This window comes from Lethenteron reissneri, chromosome 57 (genome assembly GCF_015708825.2).
Source record: "Lethenteron reissneri isolate LAM-NWPU_2019-01 chromosome 57, ASM1570882v1, whole genome shotgun sequence".
NCBI classification, from domain to species: Eukaryota; Metazoa; Chordata; class Hyperoartia; order Petromyzontiformes; family Petromyzontidae; genus Lethenteron; species Lethenteron reissneri.
This window is the reverse complement of record NC_083835.1, coordinates 2,944,826-2,966,178: the sequence shown is the minus strand read 5'-3', so window position 1 is coordinate 2,966,178 and position 21,353 is coordinate 2,944,826. Positions and strand designations below refer to the sequence as shown.

The window sequence follows — 21,353 nt, the reverse complement described above, 5'->3', positions numbered from 1 at the left end:
GCAGGTTAGGAATCTCTTATGCACCGTGGCGCGATGTTAACTACCTCGCCTGGTATACAGGAGGTCGTGGGCTCAATCCCGACCCTGATGCCTGCTGTATATTTGGAGTTTGCGTGTCTCTATCTCTCACCATGATCACGGTAGCTAAGAGATGTTAACTACCTCGCCTGGTATACAGGAGGTCGTGGGCTCAATCCCGACCCTGATGCCTGCTGTATATTTGGAGTTTGCGTGTCTCTCTCTCTCACCATGATCACGGTAGCTAAGAGATGTTAACTACCTCGCCTGGTATACAGGAGGTCGTGGGCTCAATCCCGACCCTGATGCCTGCTGTATATTTGGAGTTTGCGTGTCTCTCTCTCTCACCATGATCACGGTAGCTAAGAGATGTTAACTACCTCGCCTGGTATACAGGAGGTCGTGGGCTCAATCCCGACCCTGATGCCTGCTGTATATTTGGAGTTTGCGTGTCTCTCTCTCTCACCATGATCACGGTAGCTAAGAGATGTTAACTACCTCGCCTGGTATACAGGAGGTCGTGGGTTCAATCCCGACCCTGACGCCTGCTGCTGTATATTTGGAGTTTGCATGTCTCTCTCTCATCATGATCACGGTGGCTAAGAGATGTTAACTACCTCGCCTGGTATACAGGAGGTCGTGGGTTCGATCCCGACCCTGACGCCTGCTGCTGTATACATGAAGTTTGCGTGTCTCTCTCCCCGTGGTCGCGTGCATTTTTCTCCGGGTCCTCCTTTTTGCCCCTCCACATTTAGAAACATGCAGTTAGAGCGTTTGGCTATGCATTGCTACGTGATACGCCGCTTCGTTGAGCTATCATTTGTGGCCAGGTTGCTTTAGCTGGTAAAATAAAAAAATTAAATGGTTTATAGTCTAAACTTGCCTGATACCTACCGCAACACAATAGTTTATTTGAGTTGCCAGTCAGGATGTGCAGTTGGCCTGGGTTTCTCGGGGTTGTCACGGGCACGCGAGATTATTGCCCGTGACACTAATATCGTTTAACTTGCGGCGTGACATTTCTACACTGCACTCCTGCGAAGGAGCCAAATCGGAATGGCATTCGGTTCGGTCCTTTTGTTATTGTTCCCCAGACCCTCGTGGCCTTCAGGGGCATGCCTTTAATACCAGGCCTGTCTCGTCTACTTATGTTGGACGCACTCTTATGAAATGAGAGGAAAGTTTCGACAATGCAATACGTCGTGAGCGATTAGTGTCCCGAGCGAACACAGCTTGAGTCATCGCACTGCATAGGGATCGGGTGACTTTGCATGCCTATCATATGCCCATTATCGAGGAGTACAGAATTGTATTCAAATCCTAGATTTGAAGTTTTCGTGACTGCAAGGATCCATACTCTTTGGTTTTTTCGGTAAAGTCACGTAGGTAAAAAAATTATAAAAATGAAAACTAAATTAAATCACAAATAAAATAAATAAAATAATGAAAACAACTAAATTAAATCACATATTGGTCCTATCTATCAATTGTATATTGATAGATAGGACATATATCTAATCTTTTTACGAAAAATTCTCCAAATTCGTTGTACAATTGTGTGTGTGTGCGCACCTGTGATTTGGAGCGACGCTCACAACAACGAGCGGCTAAAACACGGCAAGTTGGCATAGAAAGGGGGCACAGTTGGTGCATCGACCAGTAATCTCAGTCTGTCAACCCATGGCACCTGGGTCTGTCCCGTGACCTCCTGCCAGCGGGCGTTCGACACTTCACGTGGCCTTAAAGTGCACATAGCCTGGCATAAGCGCCGTGGTGATGTCACCGCCACTTAGTGGTGAATGGTGGTCGTTGTTTTCTGTGATTTTGTGCATCTGCCAGTCATCTGAGTCGCTCAACCCACGGCACCTGGGGTGTCTTCTGTGACCGACCTTACCAGCTGAGCCTTGGACACTTTCACGTGGCCTAAAAGGTGCACCTAGCCTGGCACGAACACCGTGATGCCGTCACTGCCACTTAGTGGTACACGGCAGTGGTTGTTGTTATAAGGACAGAGTGTGTGGAGCGATGTTGCGAGATTAAAGTAATATTTAGAAGATCGTATTTATACTCTTGATCAGTGGTTCTTCACCTGGAAGTGCACGCGCCCCCTGGGAGTGCGAGACATTGCCAGATTTTTGTTTTTAGAAGGTAAATAATCGAAAGACAAATTAAGCACGGGCATCGTAAGTACGACTTACTTTGTCTCGTCAAACCCTACGTATTTATTAACATCGTAAAAAATTTTTTTTGGTGATTTTCAAAACGTTTTGGTTTAGCCATGTTTGCTTGCTGTAGTACAGAGTTAGCCTGATAACTGTAATCTTACATTGTCTTATGGTTGTTGTTGTTGTTTGACTTGCATCCCACTGGGATTTTTGCACACAGCGTTGAAATACGGTGTTTTTTCTGGAAGACTTTGCTGTTTTTTCCACGATTTTTCTGTTGCGTGCAGTCACTTTAAGATGTTCTTTGTTCATGTTTTTGTTGCGGTTGCACCCGAGTCAAGAGCCGCATGGCTCTGCAGGGTTATACTTAATAAATAAAACTGAAACTGAAAAGGCTGCAGTAAAGGTTAAGACCCGCTGGTCTTGGTGATGGGTGTTCACAGGGGGAAGGGACGCTGCCCTGGAATGCACTCGACTTGCAGTCTCCGCAGATCGCCGGTCCAGTTCGATCTCCTGGCGCGGCAGTAGCAACAGCGGTGCAAAGTTCTTGAATCTCCTCCCCACCCTCCGCCACCACCCTCTCGCTGTCTACACCCAGCGGCGCACGCGACTTCAACACAAGAGAGTCGATCGGCAGGTCAAGTGTGGTGGGGTAAAGTGTGACTACTCCCACCTCGTCCAAGACGTCTGGCCGGTGTGGAAGAAAAGGCCAACGTGCCCTCTGGAGGAGGAAGAGGAGGAGGGGGGCGTTTCTCTCTACATAGATCTCCCTCTAGTGGAGACCCTTCTAACAGCAGTGGAGCGAGCGAGTCCCGTAATTGCGGGGGAGCCTCTTAGCGATGTAATGAGATATCGATTCCCCGAGATTGCAATGTGTGTGTCCAAGCACGCGTGTGAGAATGTACGCCGCATGAAAAGGTGGCATATTCCGCCCGCGGGATACGTCCGCCGTGGAGATGGAACGTTGAGATCGGCTCGTGCGTAGGTGCCAGATGAATTGCGGCATCGATCCTCCGCTGCCCATCAACCAGCAGTGGTTCGATCATGGGCGATAATGTGGTATCTGTGATGGGTTAACGTAATCCTCCAGCGCAACTGGAGGCTGCTACATTTAACGCGGCCTCACGAACAAAAAAATACCAATTCTTGAATTGATTACCGACAATTTATGATCGCTCGAGGGAAGTTGCTCATCATTCCACACCTCGTCGTCATCATCAGCCGTGGTCAATTCACTGCTGGATGAATGCGCCCCCAAAAGTTGCATTGTAATACTCCATCTGCCGCACTAACCAAATTCATCGCTCCATCTCCATTGCACCAGCTCCTCTTTATAAACACACATCGCAGTGTGATAACGTACACCGAGTGCGAGCGAATGCTGTTATTATCGTTACAATTAATTGGCTATCGATGCAGGCCTGGTGGAGGCAAGCCGGGTTGATGGATTACGTCCACAGAGGTTACCATATCCCTGATGCATCCCATCAGCAGGACTGCAGCGTGCTCACAGCATGGATGGCAAGGGACTTCCCGACCCCCTCGATGGATTGTTTTAAGTCATCTTCTCGTTAGCACCAGGGAGGTTCGCTCAGAAAATGCAGTCCTCCCAGCACAAAGACAAAGATCCCCCGGATAGCCTTAACAGACCGTTGGGGGCAAAGTGCCGCCCATCAGCGTGTACCGTACCAATGAAAGCCGACGACACCGGCACACGGAGGTGGTGGTGTGGCCAACGTCACCACGCCCGGCCGCCTTTGTCTCGCTTAGTGGCGATGTTTACACACCGCGCCGGGCACACTCACTCGAGGCTGAGTCGACCTAGGGGAAGTGGCACCGCTCTCCCCCCCCACTGCCGCATCACTGAGCACACACCGGCGAGCACACGTAAATTCATCAGAGCCCCTTGTCAATTCAATTCCAGGATGAAGTCATGTCACGGGGTTTGTTTGACCATCTTTCAGCACGCTGGTCAGCGCGAGTTGGTGGAATTGGGGGCAGCGAGGGGAGAGATCACTCACCCACCGATGTTTATCCGTGACCCTGGGGTTGAGGTCACAACGCCGGGTTCATGGCGCAGCAGTGCGCCAAACCGCTGCGCCACCGCGCTTCGCCGGAACGCGTATATTTAGAAGGTGTTAATGAAATTAGCAGGCTAGAATTCAATTTCTCCACTTTCAAATATAAAAATGGGCCTTGCAGATTACGTCTTCTATCAGCATATTGGGGGGGGGGGGTACACAGACAGGACTGGTCCAGATTTGGTTTCAGCAGCAGCTAGCAGCGTGAACTATGATCAGCCAGCAATGTGATCTGTGATCAGCTGGGAACTGTGATCAGCTAGGAACTGTGATCAGCTGACAGCGTGATCTGTGATCAGCTGGCAAAGAGATCTGTGATCAGCTGGATCTGTGATCATCTGTGATCTGTAATCAGCTGACAGCGTGATCTGTGATCAGCTGGCAAAGAGATCTGTGATCAGCTTGGATCTGTGATCAGCTGTGATCTGTGATCAGCTGTGATCTGTGATCAGCTGTGATCAGCTGACATCGTGATCTGTGATCAGCTGTGATCTGTGATCAGCTGGGATCTGTGATCAGCTGTGATCTGTGATCAGCTGTGATCTGTGATCAGCTGTGATCTGTGATCAGCTGAGATCTGTGATCAGCTGTGATCTGTGATCAGCTGTGATCTGTGATCAGCTGAGATCAGCTGACATCGTGATCTGTGATCAGCTGTGATCTGTGATCAGCTGGGATCTGTGATCAGCTGACATCGTGATCTGTGATCATCTGACAACGTGATCTGTGATCAGCTGTGATCTGTGATCATCTGACAACGTGATCTGTGATCAGCTGGGATCTGTGATCTGTGATCAGCTTGGATCTGTGATCAGCTGTGATCTGTGATCAGCTGAGATCTGTGATCAGCTGACATCGTGATCTGTGATCAGCTGTGATCTGTAATCAGCTGTGATCTGTAATCAGCTGACAACGTGATCTGTGATCAGCTGAGATCTGTGATCAGCTGGCAGCGTGATATGTGATCAGCTGTGATCTGTGATCAAGCGGCTTGGGTTCCCAGCACGTTGCGCTAACCATCCCGTGGAAGCTATACTATTTACGATTTAGAGTTTATCAGGTAACAAGAAAGGCCCACTGAGCTATGTAGTAGCTTTATTCAGAAGCGACCTGTCTCTCACAAATGATAGCTCATGGAAATGTGTCGCAGTCAAATACTGTAAACACGTCGATTCTAAATGTGGAGGGAAAAAACCGGAGGACCTGGAGGAAAATCCACGCGACCACGGGGAGAAAGACACGCAAACTCCAAATATACAGCAGCAGGCGTCAGGGTCGGGATCGAATCCACGACCTCCTGCATACCAGGCGAGGTAGTTAACATCTCAGCACTGTGGCAACCCACGGTGGCTAAGCAGGCGGTGAGCCTGGATAGTGCTGGATGGGCGACCAGTACCATGCTGGTTACAGGCGGATGTGGCTCTATGGGGTGGGTAGCCGAGGGCAGTGCAATGAAAGAAAAAACACACGTCCATTGTAGCTCTTAAGTTTTCGTGACTGAAATGTTCCATACTCTTTAGTTCTTTCGGTAAAGTCACGTAGGTATAAAATAAAATAAATTTGTTTCTTGCTGTGGTTGTCCCACCTGATGACGGAAGCTTGTGTTGCTTCCAAAACGTCGTGATTTAATTTATTTTTGATTATTTTTATTTTATTTTATACCTACGTGACTTTACCGAAAGAACTAAAGAGTACGTCCATTGTACTGTACTTTCTATGCTACCCCAGAAAGTTGATGATCCAATCAGCTGTGACTGAATTCTTGCCAGCTGCAGCTCTACAAATCCTGGTCTCAAAGGCGCACGGTACATAAATAATATGTTCGCCACGTATATGCTCGCTGAATTCTCAACCAACCCGCTTGGTGAAGTATGACCAACGTGGTGAAGTATGGTTAAGTAACCCATCTGTATTCGCATGTCGTGGGGAGGAGGCCTTCATATCACAGGGCTGTGCATGCATAACAGATTTATAGCCTGTCTTGCGAAGGATCCCACTCTGCTTGCACAGAGGATCAGCCTATTTACTCCTCGCTGTGGCTGCCATTAACTTTCATGGTTCATTACCTCGTTCTGTATGGCTACATTTCCACAATCATCGGAGCACACGCATGCGTCACACGTGCTTTTTTAATACTGCGTGTAAATGTTAATATCTGTCGTGTCTTCTTGGTTCTTTCGGTAAAGTCACGTAGAAGGGAAATAATGAAATAAAAAAATAAAACATAATAAAATAAAAAAATTCGGGAAAGTCACGTAGAAGGGAAATAATAAAATAAATAAAATAAAACATAATAAAATAATGTATGTATAAAAGGAAAAAAAACATAGCAAAATAATTTATTTATTTTATTATGTTTTATAATTTTTATAATTTTATTATTTCCCTTCTACGTGACTTTACCGAAAGAACCAAGAAGATGAATCCCTGCAGTCACGAAAGCTCTAAATAGAAATATGTCGTGTCATAGGACTTTTACAACCAGTCAGATCATATGTTTGTGTAGTTATCAAACTGAGAGCACTCGTTCCCCTTGCTTGAGAGGATCGTTTAATGCCACCACTGCCAGCTGCGTCCACAGTCGTGCACAAACACAAATTGTGCGGATGTATGTTGAACTTCATTCGAATCGGACGTAGCCAACCGCGCTAATCGGAGGTGCGGGGGAAGGACAACAAACTATGGGTCTCTGTGTGAGTCTGTGGGTCTCTGTGTGAGTCTATGGGTCTCTGTGTGAGTCTATGGGTTTCTGAGTGAGTCTATGGGTCTCTGTGTGAGTCTGTGTCTCTGTGTGAGTCTGTGGGTCTCTGTGTGAGTCTATGGGTTTCTGTGTGAGTCTGTGTCTCTGTGTGAGTCTGTGTGTCTCTGTGTGAGTCTATGGGTTTCTGTGTGAGTCTGTGTCTCTGTGTGAGTCTGTGTGTCTCTGTGTGAGTCTATGTGTCTCTGTGTGGGTCTATGGGTCTCTGTGTGAGTCTGTGTGTCTCTGTGTGGGTCTATGGGTCTCTGTGTGAGTCTATGGGTCTCTGTGTGAGTCTATGGGTCTCTGTGTGGGTCTATGGGTCTCTATGTGAGTCTATGGGTCTCTGTGTGAGTCTATGGGTCTCTGTGTGAGTCTATGGGTCTCTGTGTGGGTCTATGGGTCTCTATGTGAGTATGTATGTTGAACTTCTTTCGCACCGTACGTAGCCAACCGTGCTAATCGGAGGTGCGCGGGAATTACAAGAAACGAACACCAAAAGCAGTTCTAAAATACTTTTCAATCTGGATTAAAAAGTGCATAACGCCAGTCACTTCATGATATCGGAAGGAAGAGCGTTCCAGACGGCCGCAGCAGCGCATCTGAAAGCGCGCTGTGCCCATCTGTGCTTGATAGCGGGCCAAAAGCCGCTGCTACCGCGAGGATAATCGGAGTTTCTTGTACGCCGCTGCCAATTCGACACAATTCGACACGTGCGTCAATGACTCCGTGACCTTAAAGTGAAAATATTCAAAAAGCTGAAATGCTGAGCAACTTCCCCCTCTTCTAGATTTGAAGCTTTCGTGACTGCAAGGATTGATACGCTTAGTTTTTTCGGTAAAGTCACGTATAGGTAAAAAATGAATTTTAAATGAATACAAATAAAATAACAAAAAATCACGACGTTTCGGAGGCAACACAAGTCTCCGTCATCATTCATTTTTTACCTACGTGACTAGAGTATGATTCCCCCTCTTCATAGCACCGGGGTGAATGTTTGGAGTTTTTAGATTGATGAAGGGTGCCGACCCTGTGCATAGTACAAGAACTAAGTCGAGTTAAGGAAAGTTTATTTTGTGTAGCAAGGTGCGAAGAACTCAGGAGACCAGGATAGCGGAGTCTCATTTGCAAGAGTGACCTGGACTTCCGAAATAATATTGTACAGAAATGAAGAAAAAGAAACAGAGTAAAAACAAACAACTGCATTACCGGAGAAATCAAAACGCTGCGCCACGTGCCGGCTGTGACGTTGGTATTATGCAACATCGCCAGTAAGCAAATGGCATTTAGTCCCTAGTTTTCATGGAAAACGTGAGTTTTCAGTCAAAAGTAATAATGGATTTCCATTGTGCAACCGCCAGATGCACCTCATATGCAATTTGGTATCGAGAAACTTGATTTGAAAAGAAAAAAATGCTAAATCAGTCTAGTAAACAAGTAAAATTACCATTTCAAAGGCTTGCAATCCTTTCAGCTTCATAACTTTGATCTGTTCTCTCGAGCTGAGCCATTGCAAGAGATCAACACAAAACCAGTTATCGTTATTTTTTTACTTCATTTCAAAGAGGTGCAGTAAATGTGTAAGGTACTGAAATGAAATATCCTATAAACGCGAATAAGACGTGAAGCCATGCAATAAAAATACGAAATGTTTTTTTCTCCCGCGCTGTTGTGCGCTTTTCCCAATCAAATTAGGAATTTTGGGTTGCTCGGTCTTTCGGATTGTACGGGGAATTGGAGCTTGCATCGGGGGCACTGCAGACAGCCAGTCTGAAGGTATTAGATCGGAGCCCCCGGGTGACCTCCTCGGTGGAAGTGTTCTCGCGGTTTCCCCCTTTCTCGGTCACAAATAATAAAAGGCAAAGACGCAACAACCCCCTGCAATTGCCCCGCTCACGCCACTGCCGGCGGAAGTGGGTCCTCCGCTCTCTCGCTCTCTCTCTCGTGGATATTCCCCCCCCCCCCGCACCCCGACGTTGTCAGGTCAGCTGAGACGTCTTAGAAGAGGTATGAGTACCCACGCTTCACCTCAGCACACGTGACGAACCTGCCGATCGACTGAGTGTGACGTACCCATCGATATTGCTCGGTGGACAGAAGCGGGGGCTGGGGGGGGTAGAGGGAAAGATTTAGGCGACTTCATAATAAAGGTTTTTTTGGGGGAGTTTAGATCGCGTAAATATAAATGTGTCATATTCGTGGTTCTTTCGGTAAAGTCACGTAGAAGGGAAAAAAACAATCAAATAATAAAAATATAAAATAATAAAATTCTCACGACGGTTCGACTGCAACACAAGCAATCATCATTAGGTGTGAAAACCACAGCAAGAACATTTTCTTGAGAATTTTATTGTTTTATATTTTTATAATTGTATTGTTTTTTCCCTTCTACGTGAATTTACTGAAAGAACCAAAAATATGAATCCCTGCAGTCACGAAAACTTTAAATCAAAATATAAATGTGTCATTAAACCCGCCACCACCCGACGCAGCCGATTAGCAAGGTTTGTCACGTGAACCCACAACATTTACAATTTTTGTACGACGTTTTTGCTGGTGATTACAGCCAGCTTCATCAGGTGATTTTCCATAATTGTTAAGAAGGTGATGTCACCAGGTGTGAAGATCAGAGGGGGGGGGGGGGGGGTTAATGTAGTCATATAAATTCCAATTGATTATACGACTACATTAACACCCCCTTTGAGGGTTTACTCTCCAACGCTGCCGGTGTGCTGAAGCCATAACTAATTTGTACGTTTTATTTACGTGACAAACCTTACCGATTGGCACGCGGCACGACTGCCGTGTGCTCACAGGATGAATGACAAGGGACTTCCCGATCCCTCGATGGTTTTTTGAAGTTGTCTCCCCGTAAGCACCACGGAAGTTCACTCAGAAAATTCAGTGCTATCAGCAAAGAGACAAAGATCCCCCGTATAGCCTTAACATATTGTTGAGGCAAGTGTAGCTGTCAGCGTGTATTGCACCAATTAAGACCGACGCAACCGGCACACGAAGGGGTGGGTGGCCAACGTCACGCCCAGACGCCTTTGTCTCCCTTCATGGTGATGTTTACACACCGCACCAGGTACACTCATTCTAGGCTGAGTCGACCTAGGGGAAGCGCCACTGCTACCCCCACTCCCGCATCACTCGGCACAGATGGGTGGTGGCGGGTTAACGACACACTTATATTTAGGCCATCTAACCAAGAAATACAGGGTGTTTAAAAGAATTGGACCCGATTTGAAATCGCTATATCTCTGCAACCACGAACCGCCCATGAATGAAACTCTTACCACTTGAGAGCTGACATTTTCCACACAGACTCGTTGTGCGTGACAATGTTCGTGAAAAATGTTTTCCAAAATTGTACACGTTTTAGGACAAAAATATTATATTTAATTATCAATTGCTTAATGGTGCAATGCAATCATCTGACCCATCTCAAGCCAGAGGACGAGAGGACTCTAGCCGCCACGCATATAAAGGATTTATAGTGAAAAACTTTGTTTTTACGGGTTATACTTATTTAAAATGTTCTTGCTGTGGATTTCACACCTGATGATGATTGCTTGTGTTGCAGTCGAAACGTCGTGAGAATTTTTATTGTTTTATATTATTTTATTATTTCCCTTCTACGTGACTTTACCGAAAGAACCAAGAATATGAATCCCTGCAGTCACGAAAGCTTTAAATCAGAATACATTTTAGGTCGCACTCATTACACACAAAGTGCTTGCCACGAATGAACCACAATACCTTTCTGATCTCGTCAAGCTGCATAAATCATCACGCGAACTCCGGCCATCATCACAACAACAGCAGCAGCTTTTCCCACAATGATGTGTGGTTGCTGCAGACTTGATGCCTTGCAAAAGGTATCTCTTTAGTGTTTGAACATCTTAACACCTCCTGTTTATTGCCAGAAAGGGTAGAACCTATTCTTATTTTTCATAATATTGATACTTGAAAAAAGGTCCCATAGATACATCGAACAAAGACGGTCACCATATCGCGTGTTTTTAGATGCGTTTCTGCGGCCGCCTGGAATGCCCTTCCTTCCGATATTACTAAGCCACTGGAGCTTTACACTTTTAAATCATGTAGATTGAAAACTAATTTATTTAGAACTGCTTTTTCTGTTTAGTTTGTTGTCCTTCTCCCGCAGCTCCGACGAGCTACATACGGTGCGAAAGAAGTTCAACGTACATACGTACGTACATACAACCAGGATTACCCTCTGATTGCGAACCACTCGCTCTACCGTTGAGCCGTCTCACAGGATTATGGACGACGCACACCCCGAAATGAAATAACCCACTGGCCCACCGTAAGGTCCCTTTTTCCCTGACGTAGCCTTTGTTTTCTGACCCGGCTCGAGGGGGAGAAAGTGGAACAGGATGAATCACCCAGCCGCTCGCTGTAAAGCCATTATTTTTAACTGGCTGCCATTTTATCCGCACTCACATCCATCAAATCGTACGGCAGATATGTGACAAATTGTGGTTGGGTTCTGGGTATTTGATGATAAAAGCATGAAATTTGGTCGCAGCTAGCGGAGGTACCAATAAATATGTTTTTTGGCACCTAGAGCCATGCAGATTGTCCTGTGGTGACTTTGGCAGCCATAAAAAAAGATAGCACTAATAACGGCCAAGAATGACATATTTGTGATGTCGTTTTTAGTGAATCTTACACTTTTCATTTCTTGATATTTCTGTTTTAGAAAGCAATAATAATAATTATTGTCCACACTGCCATGACGCTCCTGGAGGCTGACAAAAGCAAATCTCCCACATGCGACATACACACAGCCTGAGGTTTGATTATATAGCCAAGCAAATAAACATACTCTAATTTCAAATGTGAGTATTTTGTTTACGAACATCCATTGCTGAACGCGTTTAATGTAATGCTTAGGGCAGACACAATGGCCATGATCTATCCACTGATGTACGAAGGCAAGGCATCCGGCACACTGTTTAAAAAAACCCACAACCTGAACTGCGTGCGGTATAGCTATGAGGTATGAAGTTACAGAAAATTGAACGAGCCCTTTATGGCCCAGGAAACAACAGTAAAATTGCTGGCGCTATACCAAAAGTGGCACATTTCCATGGCAATGTGTCAATCGTAACACACTTAGAACTTGCTTCTCTTCAACTAAAACCCGGTTTTGTATTCAAACTAAGCCACATACAATTTCCTCAATCAATTTTTTAATTATACCTCTTCCGTGATTTGTTTCCAGTTTAAAAACAAAAATCTGTGTCTTCGCGGTCATTTAAAATATCAGTACCGTTTATAAATATCAAAAGGCTATTGCACAAAACGTCGACCATTACATACCATTAAAATGTTTAAGGACACAGTGTTTGTGACGAGCGTATTGATCCCCCCCCCACCCCCCCAAGAAATTAAGAGCGTCGTATAAAATTTTTTACATCCACGTGTAACTTCAGCAGCATAAAACGAATCTTGAAACAAGCCGGCGGCAACTTGCCAACGCTGCCGCCTTCATTGTCCAGGTGGCTCTTGACGTGAGAGCCGTTCAGCTCAATGGGCCTTGCCTGTCTCAATTAGGGTCCTGTGTCTGATGGGACAATTCAAATCGTCGCTTTGAAGAAATTATATGAAAACTGAGCAAAAAGCTTCGTCATCTGAAGACGACGACACTATTATTGCACGAGTACCACAAGTACCACTCGCCTATGCCGACTCTTAATTATGTACGTTATATGTTATAAATATCATTCAATTTCCTAGAAAGCTAATCAGTGGACATGAATGTGCCCGATCATGTCTGATCTCCGAAGCCAAGTAGCTTTGAGCCTGGTTAGTACCTAGATGGGAGACTACCTGGGTGCTGTAGACTTGCACTTGGAGGTGGTCATTCCAGAAATGTGTTCTTTAATCGATCTGTGCAAAGCTCTGAACACAATGTGCGCAGCAGAGCTTGGAGGATGTTGAGTGTTAGTGCAGAGGCTTACACAACGTACTATGAAACCGAAAACTTGAGTTAAATTCCTGTCTGTCGCTAACATAATTAGCACGGTTGCCTACGTACGGTGTGACAGAAGTTCAGCTTATAAACGTACATAATGTGCAGAGCTTTCTACGTGGACTTCCTATGGGTGCTCTGGTATTCTTTCTTAGCCCGATGTATGAGCGTCTTGATGAGAGAACATTTCTGTGCGGGGTGATGGTGTGACTGCATTCAGATGAATCCCTGCAGTCACGAAAGCTTTAAATCGAAAAATACGCGTGAATTGTGTATTTTCTTTCGGTAAACACAAGTGGCGCTCTATCCCTCTATTTAGAAAACAGGAGGATTTCTCGACAAATCTGGCCGTCGCGCTGATGATGCGAGTGTTGATTACTGGCAAAACGTCGTACTCAGATTGTAAATATTGTGGCTTTGCTCTCCAACACACCGGTGTGCTGTACTAGTAACGAATTGGCCACGTTCTGTTTAAGTGACAGCCCTTACTAGTTGGCTGTGTCGGGTGGTGGCGGGTTTAACGACATATTTATATTTACGCGATCTAACCCCAAAAAAACCCTGTATTATACTATTCAATCTGTTAACCTGTCAGTTGCAGGTATAAGCCATTGTATTACAATCACTTTTACAAATTTCCAGGATAAATTCAATAAAAGGTAATCATGGCCGATATATTTCAGTTGATGGAGGGAAGTGGGATTTGTTTAGCACACTGTGCTATGAAGCTAGCAACCTGAGGTTGATTCCTGGCCATGATTAACATGAACGTGAATGATAACTCAACTGGTCTTGGGCCTATATATATATGGTTTCCACCTCTGAGGTACAACATGTAGATGTACCGTCTTGAGCGGCATAATTTCATGGAACTGACAAAAATTGGGAATTTTAATATCCTGGGAAGACGTCAGGACCGCAACTACCTCAACATGAAGATTTCCTGAAGAAAAACAAAACCAGGACAGGTCACAAACCCTTCTTAAGTCTCCTCAAGACTAGTTAACCAAACCAGTGTGGTTAAATATGGTAGGTAAAAATAAAACAATCCTATTACCAACACAGTGACTGGAAAAACACATTTCTGTTGTTGAGATGTATTCCCAGCGATGAAACCAATGGGCTGTCACATTGATAATGAGCGTGAAATTGGACCTCATTGAAAAATTAAGGAAGGAAATTACTTTGATTTGTTACTCAGCTTCTTTCACAATTCCCAACGCCTTGCTTTGATTTTTTCCCCATAGGCAATTTAGCGCACAATAGGACGTAATTTTTGGTCTCTTATATTTCCTTTCAACAATGATGACTCATCATTGAGCACTCGTTTGTCGTGCAGACACATGTAACTATAGATACGTAGTGTACTGCTGCAGTTCGGGGGTAAGTTTCGAACTTTTCATTTGGGACACAATTAGTAGGGATACTACAATTCATCCACCCCATGTCGTACATGGACCCAGACCAAACGTTGCACTTTATTGCTACCATCTGTGATAGAAAAGCTTGAGATGTACCAAGATCTTCAAATTGATAATCAAAGTAAATTATGCAAATATGATGATTGCTTGTGGTGCGATCTAAACGTCGTGATTTAATTTATTTATTTCTATACCTACGTGACTTTACCGAAAGAACCAAAGAGTATGGATCCATGCAGTCACGAAAAACTCAAATCTAGATTGAGGGGGGTCAAAAATCGTCCAAAATCGCGTGATGTCATTTATGGACGGCCCCCAACATGGCTGTGAGATATTTACACATTGTTGCGTCTTGTTCGAAACTTGTGGTTTTCCAGCCCACGCTATATTTCATTATTTACAGATTTGATTGATGTCTCAAAACCAGAACTGTAATATAACGGGGTCTTTAATGTCCATTTATTTTTTTGCAACAGAATCTGCGCTTGGGCAATTCTCAGAATACAATTATCCGGTAACTCTGGTGAGAAACAGCGTAAGTTTAACATGTAAGCCAGGGGTCGGGAACCTTTTTGACTGGGAGCGCCATAAAAGCCCAATATTTCTAAATATATTTCATTGAGAGCCATATAGTAATTTTAACGTATAATAAATTAAATATGTCTTACTTTTAATGCGACTTCTGGTGCTGCATGGTTTTGCTGATGGCCTTGTAGTCTGGTTCATACGACGTGGCGAGGTTGAGCTTTGAGCAGGCGTGACCCGTGAAATTTATCTTCAAACCTAATTTCTGTTTACTTTAAAATGACACGGTATTATTAAGCAATATCACAAGTATTTTAAAATCAGTTCCAAACAGATTTTTTTTTTCAACTCAAAAATTGTCTGGGAGCCATATGCCGTCACTGGAAGAGCCATATATATGGCTCGCGAGCCATAGGTTCCCGACCGCTGATGTAGGCTTTCGCAACCAATACTAATCATAATGGAGTTTTTTTTGGGTTAGATCGTGTAAATATAAATGTGTCGTTAAACCCACCACCACCCGAGTAAGGGTTGTCACGTAAACAGAACGTGCCAATTCGTTACTACTACAGCCCACCGGTGTGTTGGAGAATAAATCCACAACACATTCATGGCTTTATATTCTTGGTTCTTTCGGTAAAGTCACGTAGAAGGGAAATAAAAAAAACCAATATTATTTATTATTATTATTTCCCTTCTACATGACTTTACCGAAAGAAACAAGAATATGAATCCCCGCAGTCACGGAAGCTTTAAATCGAAACATTCATGGCTGTCGCCTGATGAGGCTGGTTATAATTACCGGCTAAACGTCTCGAATTGTAAATGTTGTGGTGGGTATTACTCTCCTACACACCCGTGTGCTGAACAAGTAACTAATTGGCATGTTTTGTTCACGTGACAAACCTTTACTTATTGACTGTGTCGGGTGGTGGTGGGTTTGACGACACATTTATATTTACGCAACCCCACCCCTCTATTCTGGAGAAATGAACTATTCATTAATTCCAGATGGCTCAGCAGTTCACCATGACCTGTCCATGCTTTCAGTTCTACCTCGTGTGCAACTTACAGGGAGGGTGTGGTCCAGATGTCCTGTGACCCCCATTAAAAAAAAAATATTGTTTTAAAGTGAGATTTATTTAATACAGAAATTGATATGCAAAGTGAAAAACAAATGTGAGGATAAATTAATTGGGGGGGGTGGGGGGGGGGTGTCACAAGACATCTGGACCACGTTGTGTGTGTGGGGGCAACAAGGCGCAGCCCTGCAATTGCTCAATCGCGCCCCTGCTGGAGGAAAGGGGCATCTTCTTAGGTTTTTTTCGGTAAAGTCACGTAGGTAAAAAATTTAAATTAATAAAAGTAAAATAAAATCAAATAAAAATCACGACGTTTCGGAGGCAACACAAGCTTCCGTCTTCCGAAACGTCGTGATTTTTATTTGATTTTATTTTACTTTTATTCATTTACATTTTTTACCTACGTGACTTTACCGAAAAAACCTAAGAATATGAATCCTTGCAGTCACGAAAGCTTCAAATCTAGAAGAAAGGGGCATCCACTAGAGGAGGGAGTTGTAGACGAGCCTCTCTGGAGGGTACATTGGTCTACTCTTCCACGCGACCATCATCTGCTTCATCAGTGTGTTGTGTTGCGAATGATTGTTGTGCATTTGAATAAGGGGCCGTCCATAAATGACGTCACGCGATTTTGGACGATGTTTGACCCCCCCCCTCATCGTCACATGACGTCACAAAGAGTCAGACCCCCCTCAAATATGACGTCACAAAGCTCTGCCCCCCCCCCCCCCCCGAAAATAAAAACATGCTTCAAATCGCTTTAAACTATTGTCATTGTAGTGCGTATTTAATGTGGCGCTGCACTCTGATGTTGTAGGAGAAAACATTTATTAAAAAGTCGATTTAATTAAGTTGAACGTGTTGTCTATATTTATTTAAAGTTGCTAATTTTGATGTGACGTCACGCATCGTCACAAATGTCTGACCCCCCCTCCTAAGGGCAATTGCCCTAAAAAAAACTTTGCCTCATTATATACATATTTTATACATTTAAGGCTGCCGTATTTATCGACGGATGTCTTGAGTAAAAAAAAATTGTATTATTGTATGACGGCCACGGTTGTATTTGTTTTCATTTACGAAACGCGATCTCACTGCTCTGCGGCTTCCGTAGCGGGCTTCGCTCTTGAATCGCAGAGACGCCTCTCGCAAATACCCTACAACGGATTAGCATAGAGGGGTCTCCCCCCACTCCGCCATTGGTCAGAGCCGACCACGTGGCGGTGGCAGCGCGGCTTCTGATTGGCTCGTTGCGCTCCCCCCCGTCCGTTCCCGCGCTTTTTGCTAAACCGCGTGGGAAATCTAAACCGCATTGCGCGCCACCCCTACACCGCTCAAAGCCAAACGGGAAATTCGACGAAAGTTTCGCGATTTGTACAATTAGCGTTAAAACATTTAAACATTAAATTTTATCCCACCCTCCCCCCCTCTCTCTCTAAACCGTACTACCTGAAGGTGTTTTGCAAACCGGTGAAGAGAATCGTGTACGTTGTGCCCCCCCCAGTATGTGTTAGGCTCCTCGTCTTGCGAGTCACTGGCGGTGAATGAATTGTCGAGTTTGGAAGATTTAAAGAAGCGGGCTTTTACAATGGGCGACGCGTAAGTTTCTCTCGTTACCGGCGGCGATCACGATTTCTCTCCGCCGCCTCGAGGCCTCCCCACGAGTCGTTGCCACGATCTCAGGCCCTCGATAGTTGCAGCATTTACACATCTCGCTCCTCATACCACGTGACTGACCTCATACCACGTGACTGACCTCGCTCCTCATACCACGAGACTGACTTCGCTCCTCATACCACGTGACTGACCTAGCTCCTCATACCACGAGACTGACTTCATACCACGTGACTGACCTCGCTCCTCATACCACGTGACTGATCTCATACCACGTGACTGACCTCGCTCCTCATACCACGAGACTGACTTCGCTCCTCATACCACGTGACTGACCTCGCTCCTCATACCACGAGACTGACTTCATACCACGTGACTGACCTCGCTCCTCATACCACGAGACTGACTTCGCTCCTCATACCACGAGACTGACTTCGCTCCTCATACCACGAGACTGACTTCATACCACGTGACTGACCTCGCTCCTCATACCACGTGACTGATCTCATACCACGTGACTGACCTCGCTCCTCATACCACGAGACTGACTTCGCTCCTCATACCACGTGACTGACCTCGCTCCTCATACCACGTGACTGAACTCGCTCCTCATACCACGTGACTGAACTCGCTCCTCATACCACGAGACTGACTTCGCTCCTCATACCACGTGACTGACCTCGCTCCTCATACCACGTGACTGAACTCGCTCCTCATACCACGTGACTGACCTCGCTCCTCATACCACGTGACTGAAACTCGCTCCTCATACCACGTGACTGACCTCGCTCCTCATACCACGTGACTGAAACTCGCTCCTCATACCACGTGACTGGACCTAGCTCCTCATACCACGTGACTGAACTCGCTCCTCATACCACGTGACTGAACCCCGCTCCTCATACCACGTGACCGACCTCATACCACGTGACTGATCTCGCTCATACCACGTGACTGGACCTAGCTCCTCATACCACGTGACTGATCTCGCTCCTCATACCACGTGACTGGCCTCGCTCCTCATACCACGTGACCGACCTCGCTCCTCATACCACGTGACCGACCTCGCTCTTCATACCACGTGACTGACCTCATACCACGTGACTGACCTAGCTTATACCACTTGACTGACCTCGCTCCTCATACCACGTGACTGACCCTCGCTCCTCATACCACGTGACTGATCCCGCTCCTCATACCACGTGACTGACCCCGCTCCTCATACCACGTGACTGACCTCGCTCCTCATACCACGTGACTGATCTCACTCATACCACGTGACTGAACTCGCTCCTCATACCACGTGACTGAACTCGCTCCTCATACCACGTGACCGACCTCATACCACGTGAATGATCTCACTCATACCACGAGACTGACTTCGCTCCTCATACCACGTGACTGATCTCGCTCCTCATACCACGTGACTGGCCTCGCTCCTCATACCACGTGATCGACCTCGCTCCTCATACCACGTGACCGACCTCGCTCCTCATACCACGTGACTGACCTCATACCACGTGACTGACCTAGCTTATACCACGTGACTGACCTCGCTCCTCATACCACGTGACTGACCTCGCTCCTCATACCACGTGGACTGATCTCGCTCCTCATACCACGTGACTGACCCCGCTCCTCATACCACGTGACTGACCTCGCTCCTCATACCACGTGACTCACCTCATACCACGTGACTGACCTCGCTCCTCATACCACGTGGACTGACCTCGCTCCTCATACCACGTGACTCACCTCATACCACGTGACTGACCTCGCTCCTCATACCACGTGACTGAACTCGCTCCTCATACCACGTGACTGACTCGCTCCTCATACCACGTGACTGACCTCATACCACGTGACTGACCTCGCTCCTCATACCACGTGACTGACCCCGCTCCTCATACCACGTGACTGACCCCGCTCCTCATACCACGCGACTGACCCCGGTCCTCATACCACGTGACTGACCTCATACCACGTGACTGACCTCGCTCCTCATACCACGTGACTGACCTCGCTCATACCACGTGACTGACCTCATACCACGCCTCACTCATACCACGTGACTGACCTCATACCACGTGACTGACCTCATACCACGTGACTGACCCCACTCCTCATACCACGTGACTGACCTAGATCCTCATACCACGTGACTGACCTCGCTCATACCACGTGACTGACCTCATACCACGTGACTGACCCCACTCCTCATACCACGTGACTGACCTAGCTCCTCATACCACGTGACTGACCTCGCTCATACCACGTGACTGACCTCATACCACGTGACGGATCTCGTGCTCCAGATGCTGGACATACGCTTTAGGGCGGGCAAGCTTTTCAGGTCCCATCGGCCTCAGAGTGCAATGCGCTCACCGCTTTGCTTATTCCGCTCCACACCATTGTATATATACACACAGTAAGAATAACAATAGCCGCATTTAATCGAAACGTGTTCGATGTTATATTTTGTTGTTGCTGTTTCCCTTCTCTGCATGAACTTATCTTCCTATTTTAACGGATTATATATACAATAGTGCCTTATCCAAGGCAAATAATTAACAGCGGTACAACAACATGTGAATGTAACGGTGCAGACGAGGTGAATGAAATAGATGAGGAAGCAATGGGGGGCCAATCTGTGATACGTGAATTCGGTGAAAGTGAAATTCCTGACAGTAAATGACGAATGAATTGCATGAATGAATGGGGTTAATGAGTGAAAAGCCGTGTAATGAGAATATGAAGATGGAACAGTGACGTAGTGGTTATGAGGGAGATATTAAGGGGTCGTGGGTCGAGCAAGGCAACAATGCGTGTGAGTTGTGAGGAGTGGGACCTTAGCGAGCGAATGCGGAGGGGGAGGGAACAGACAGAGAGAGAGACAGCAAAGATTGAGAACGTAGTTGAGCGAGAAGGCACATCAACTCTTTTCACAATGCGCTCACGATGTCTCCCAACCCACCCCTCTCCCGTAGAAATGAAGAGGACACGTTTAAAATATTGATTGCCACCGACATCCACCTGGGATACATGGAGAAGGATGCAGTGCGTGGCAATGACACGTTTGTGACGTTCGACGAAATCATGGAGATCGCGCGGTCAAAGGACGTACGTAAACCTCTCGGCTGTCACAGCTACTCGTGCCACAAACACACCCCGAATCCCCTCACAGGGCCGGAACACATTCCTGCGGAGGGAGCTGGTAGGAACGTTGGGTTGCTCGGTCAATGGCCAGGGTCAACGGCGGCGTGGTGTATTCCGCAAATATGGCCGATTGTGAGGGCGGGCACAAGCCGGCGTGAGTAGGTTAAACGTTGAGTTTTATAAGGGCACCACGGGGTGACCAGCCCCTCCCCACCCAGCCCCTCCCCACCCACATCCACCCCTCCCACCCCCCACCCAGCCCCACCCTCCCCACCCAGCCCCTCCCACCATCCCCACCCAGCCCTCCCCACCCTCCCCTCCCCACCCAGCCCCACCCTCCCCACCCTCCCCTTCCCACCCAGCCCCTCCCCACCCAGCCCCTCCCCACCCTCCCCTCCCCACCCAGCCCCTCCCCACGCTCCCCCACCCAGCCCCTCCCACCCTCCCCACCCAGCCCCTCCCCACCATCCCCACCCAGCCCCTCCCCCCCCTCCCCTTCCCACCCAGCCCCTCCTCACCCTCCCCACCCAGCCCCTCCCCACCCTCCCCT

General features: G+C 46.6%; 1 protein-coding gene across 2 annotated transcripts in view; it reads left to right on the top strand.

Annotated features, from left to right (window-relative positions):
- Positions 1 to 17,336: 17,336 nt before the first annotated feature.
- The window catches only part of LOC133357196 (double-strand break repair protein MRE11-like), a 78,853-nt gene continuing 74,836 nt past the window's right edge, over positions 17,337 to 21,353 (top strand). The window contains exons 1-2 of one of the 2 annotated variants that reach the window (XM_061575027.1): positions 17,337 to 17,632; positions 20,635 to 20,767. In XM_061575027.1, coding sequence (XP_061431011.1) covers positions 17,622 to 17,632; positions 20,635 to 20,767 — 144 coding nt within the window. In that variant the 5' untranslated portion in view covers positions 17,337 to 17,621. Of the gene's footprint in view, positions 17,633 to 20,605; positions 20,768 to 21,353 lie in introns of those variants that run through there. The other variant, XM_061575026.1, reaches the window with a different exon arrangement.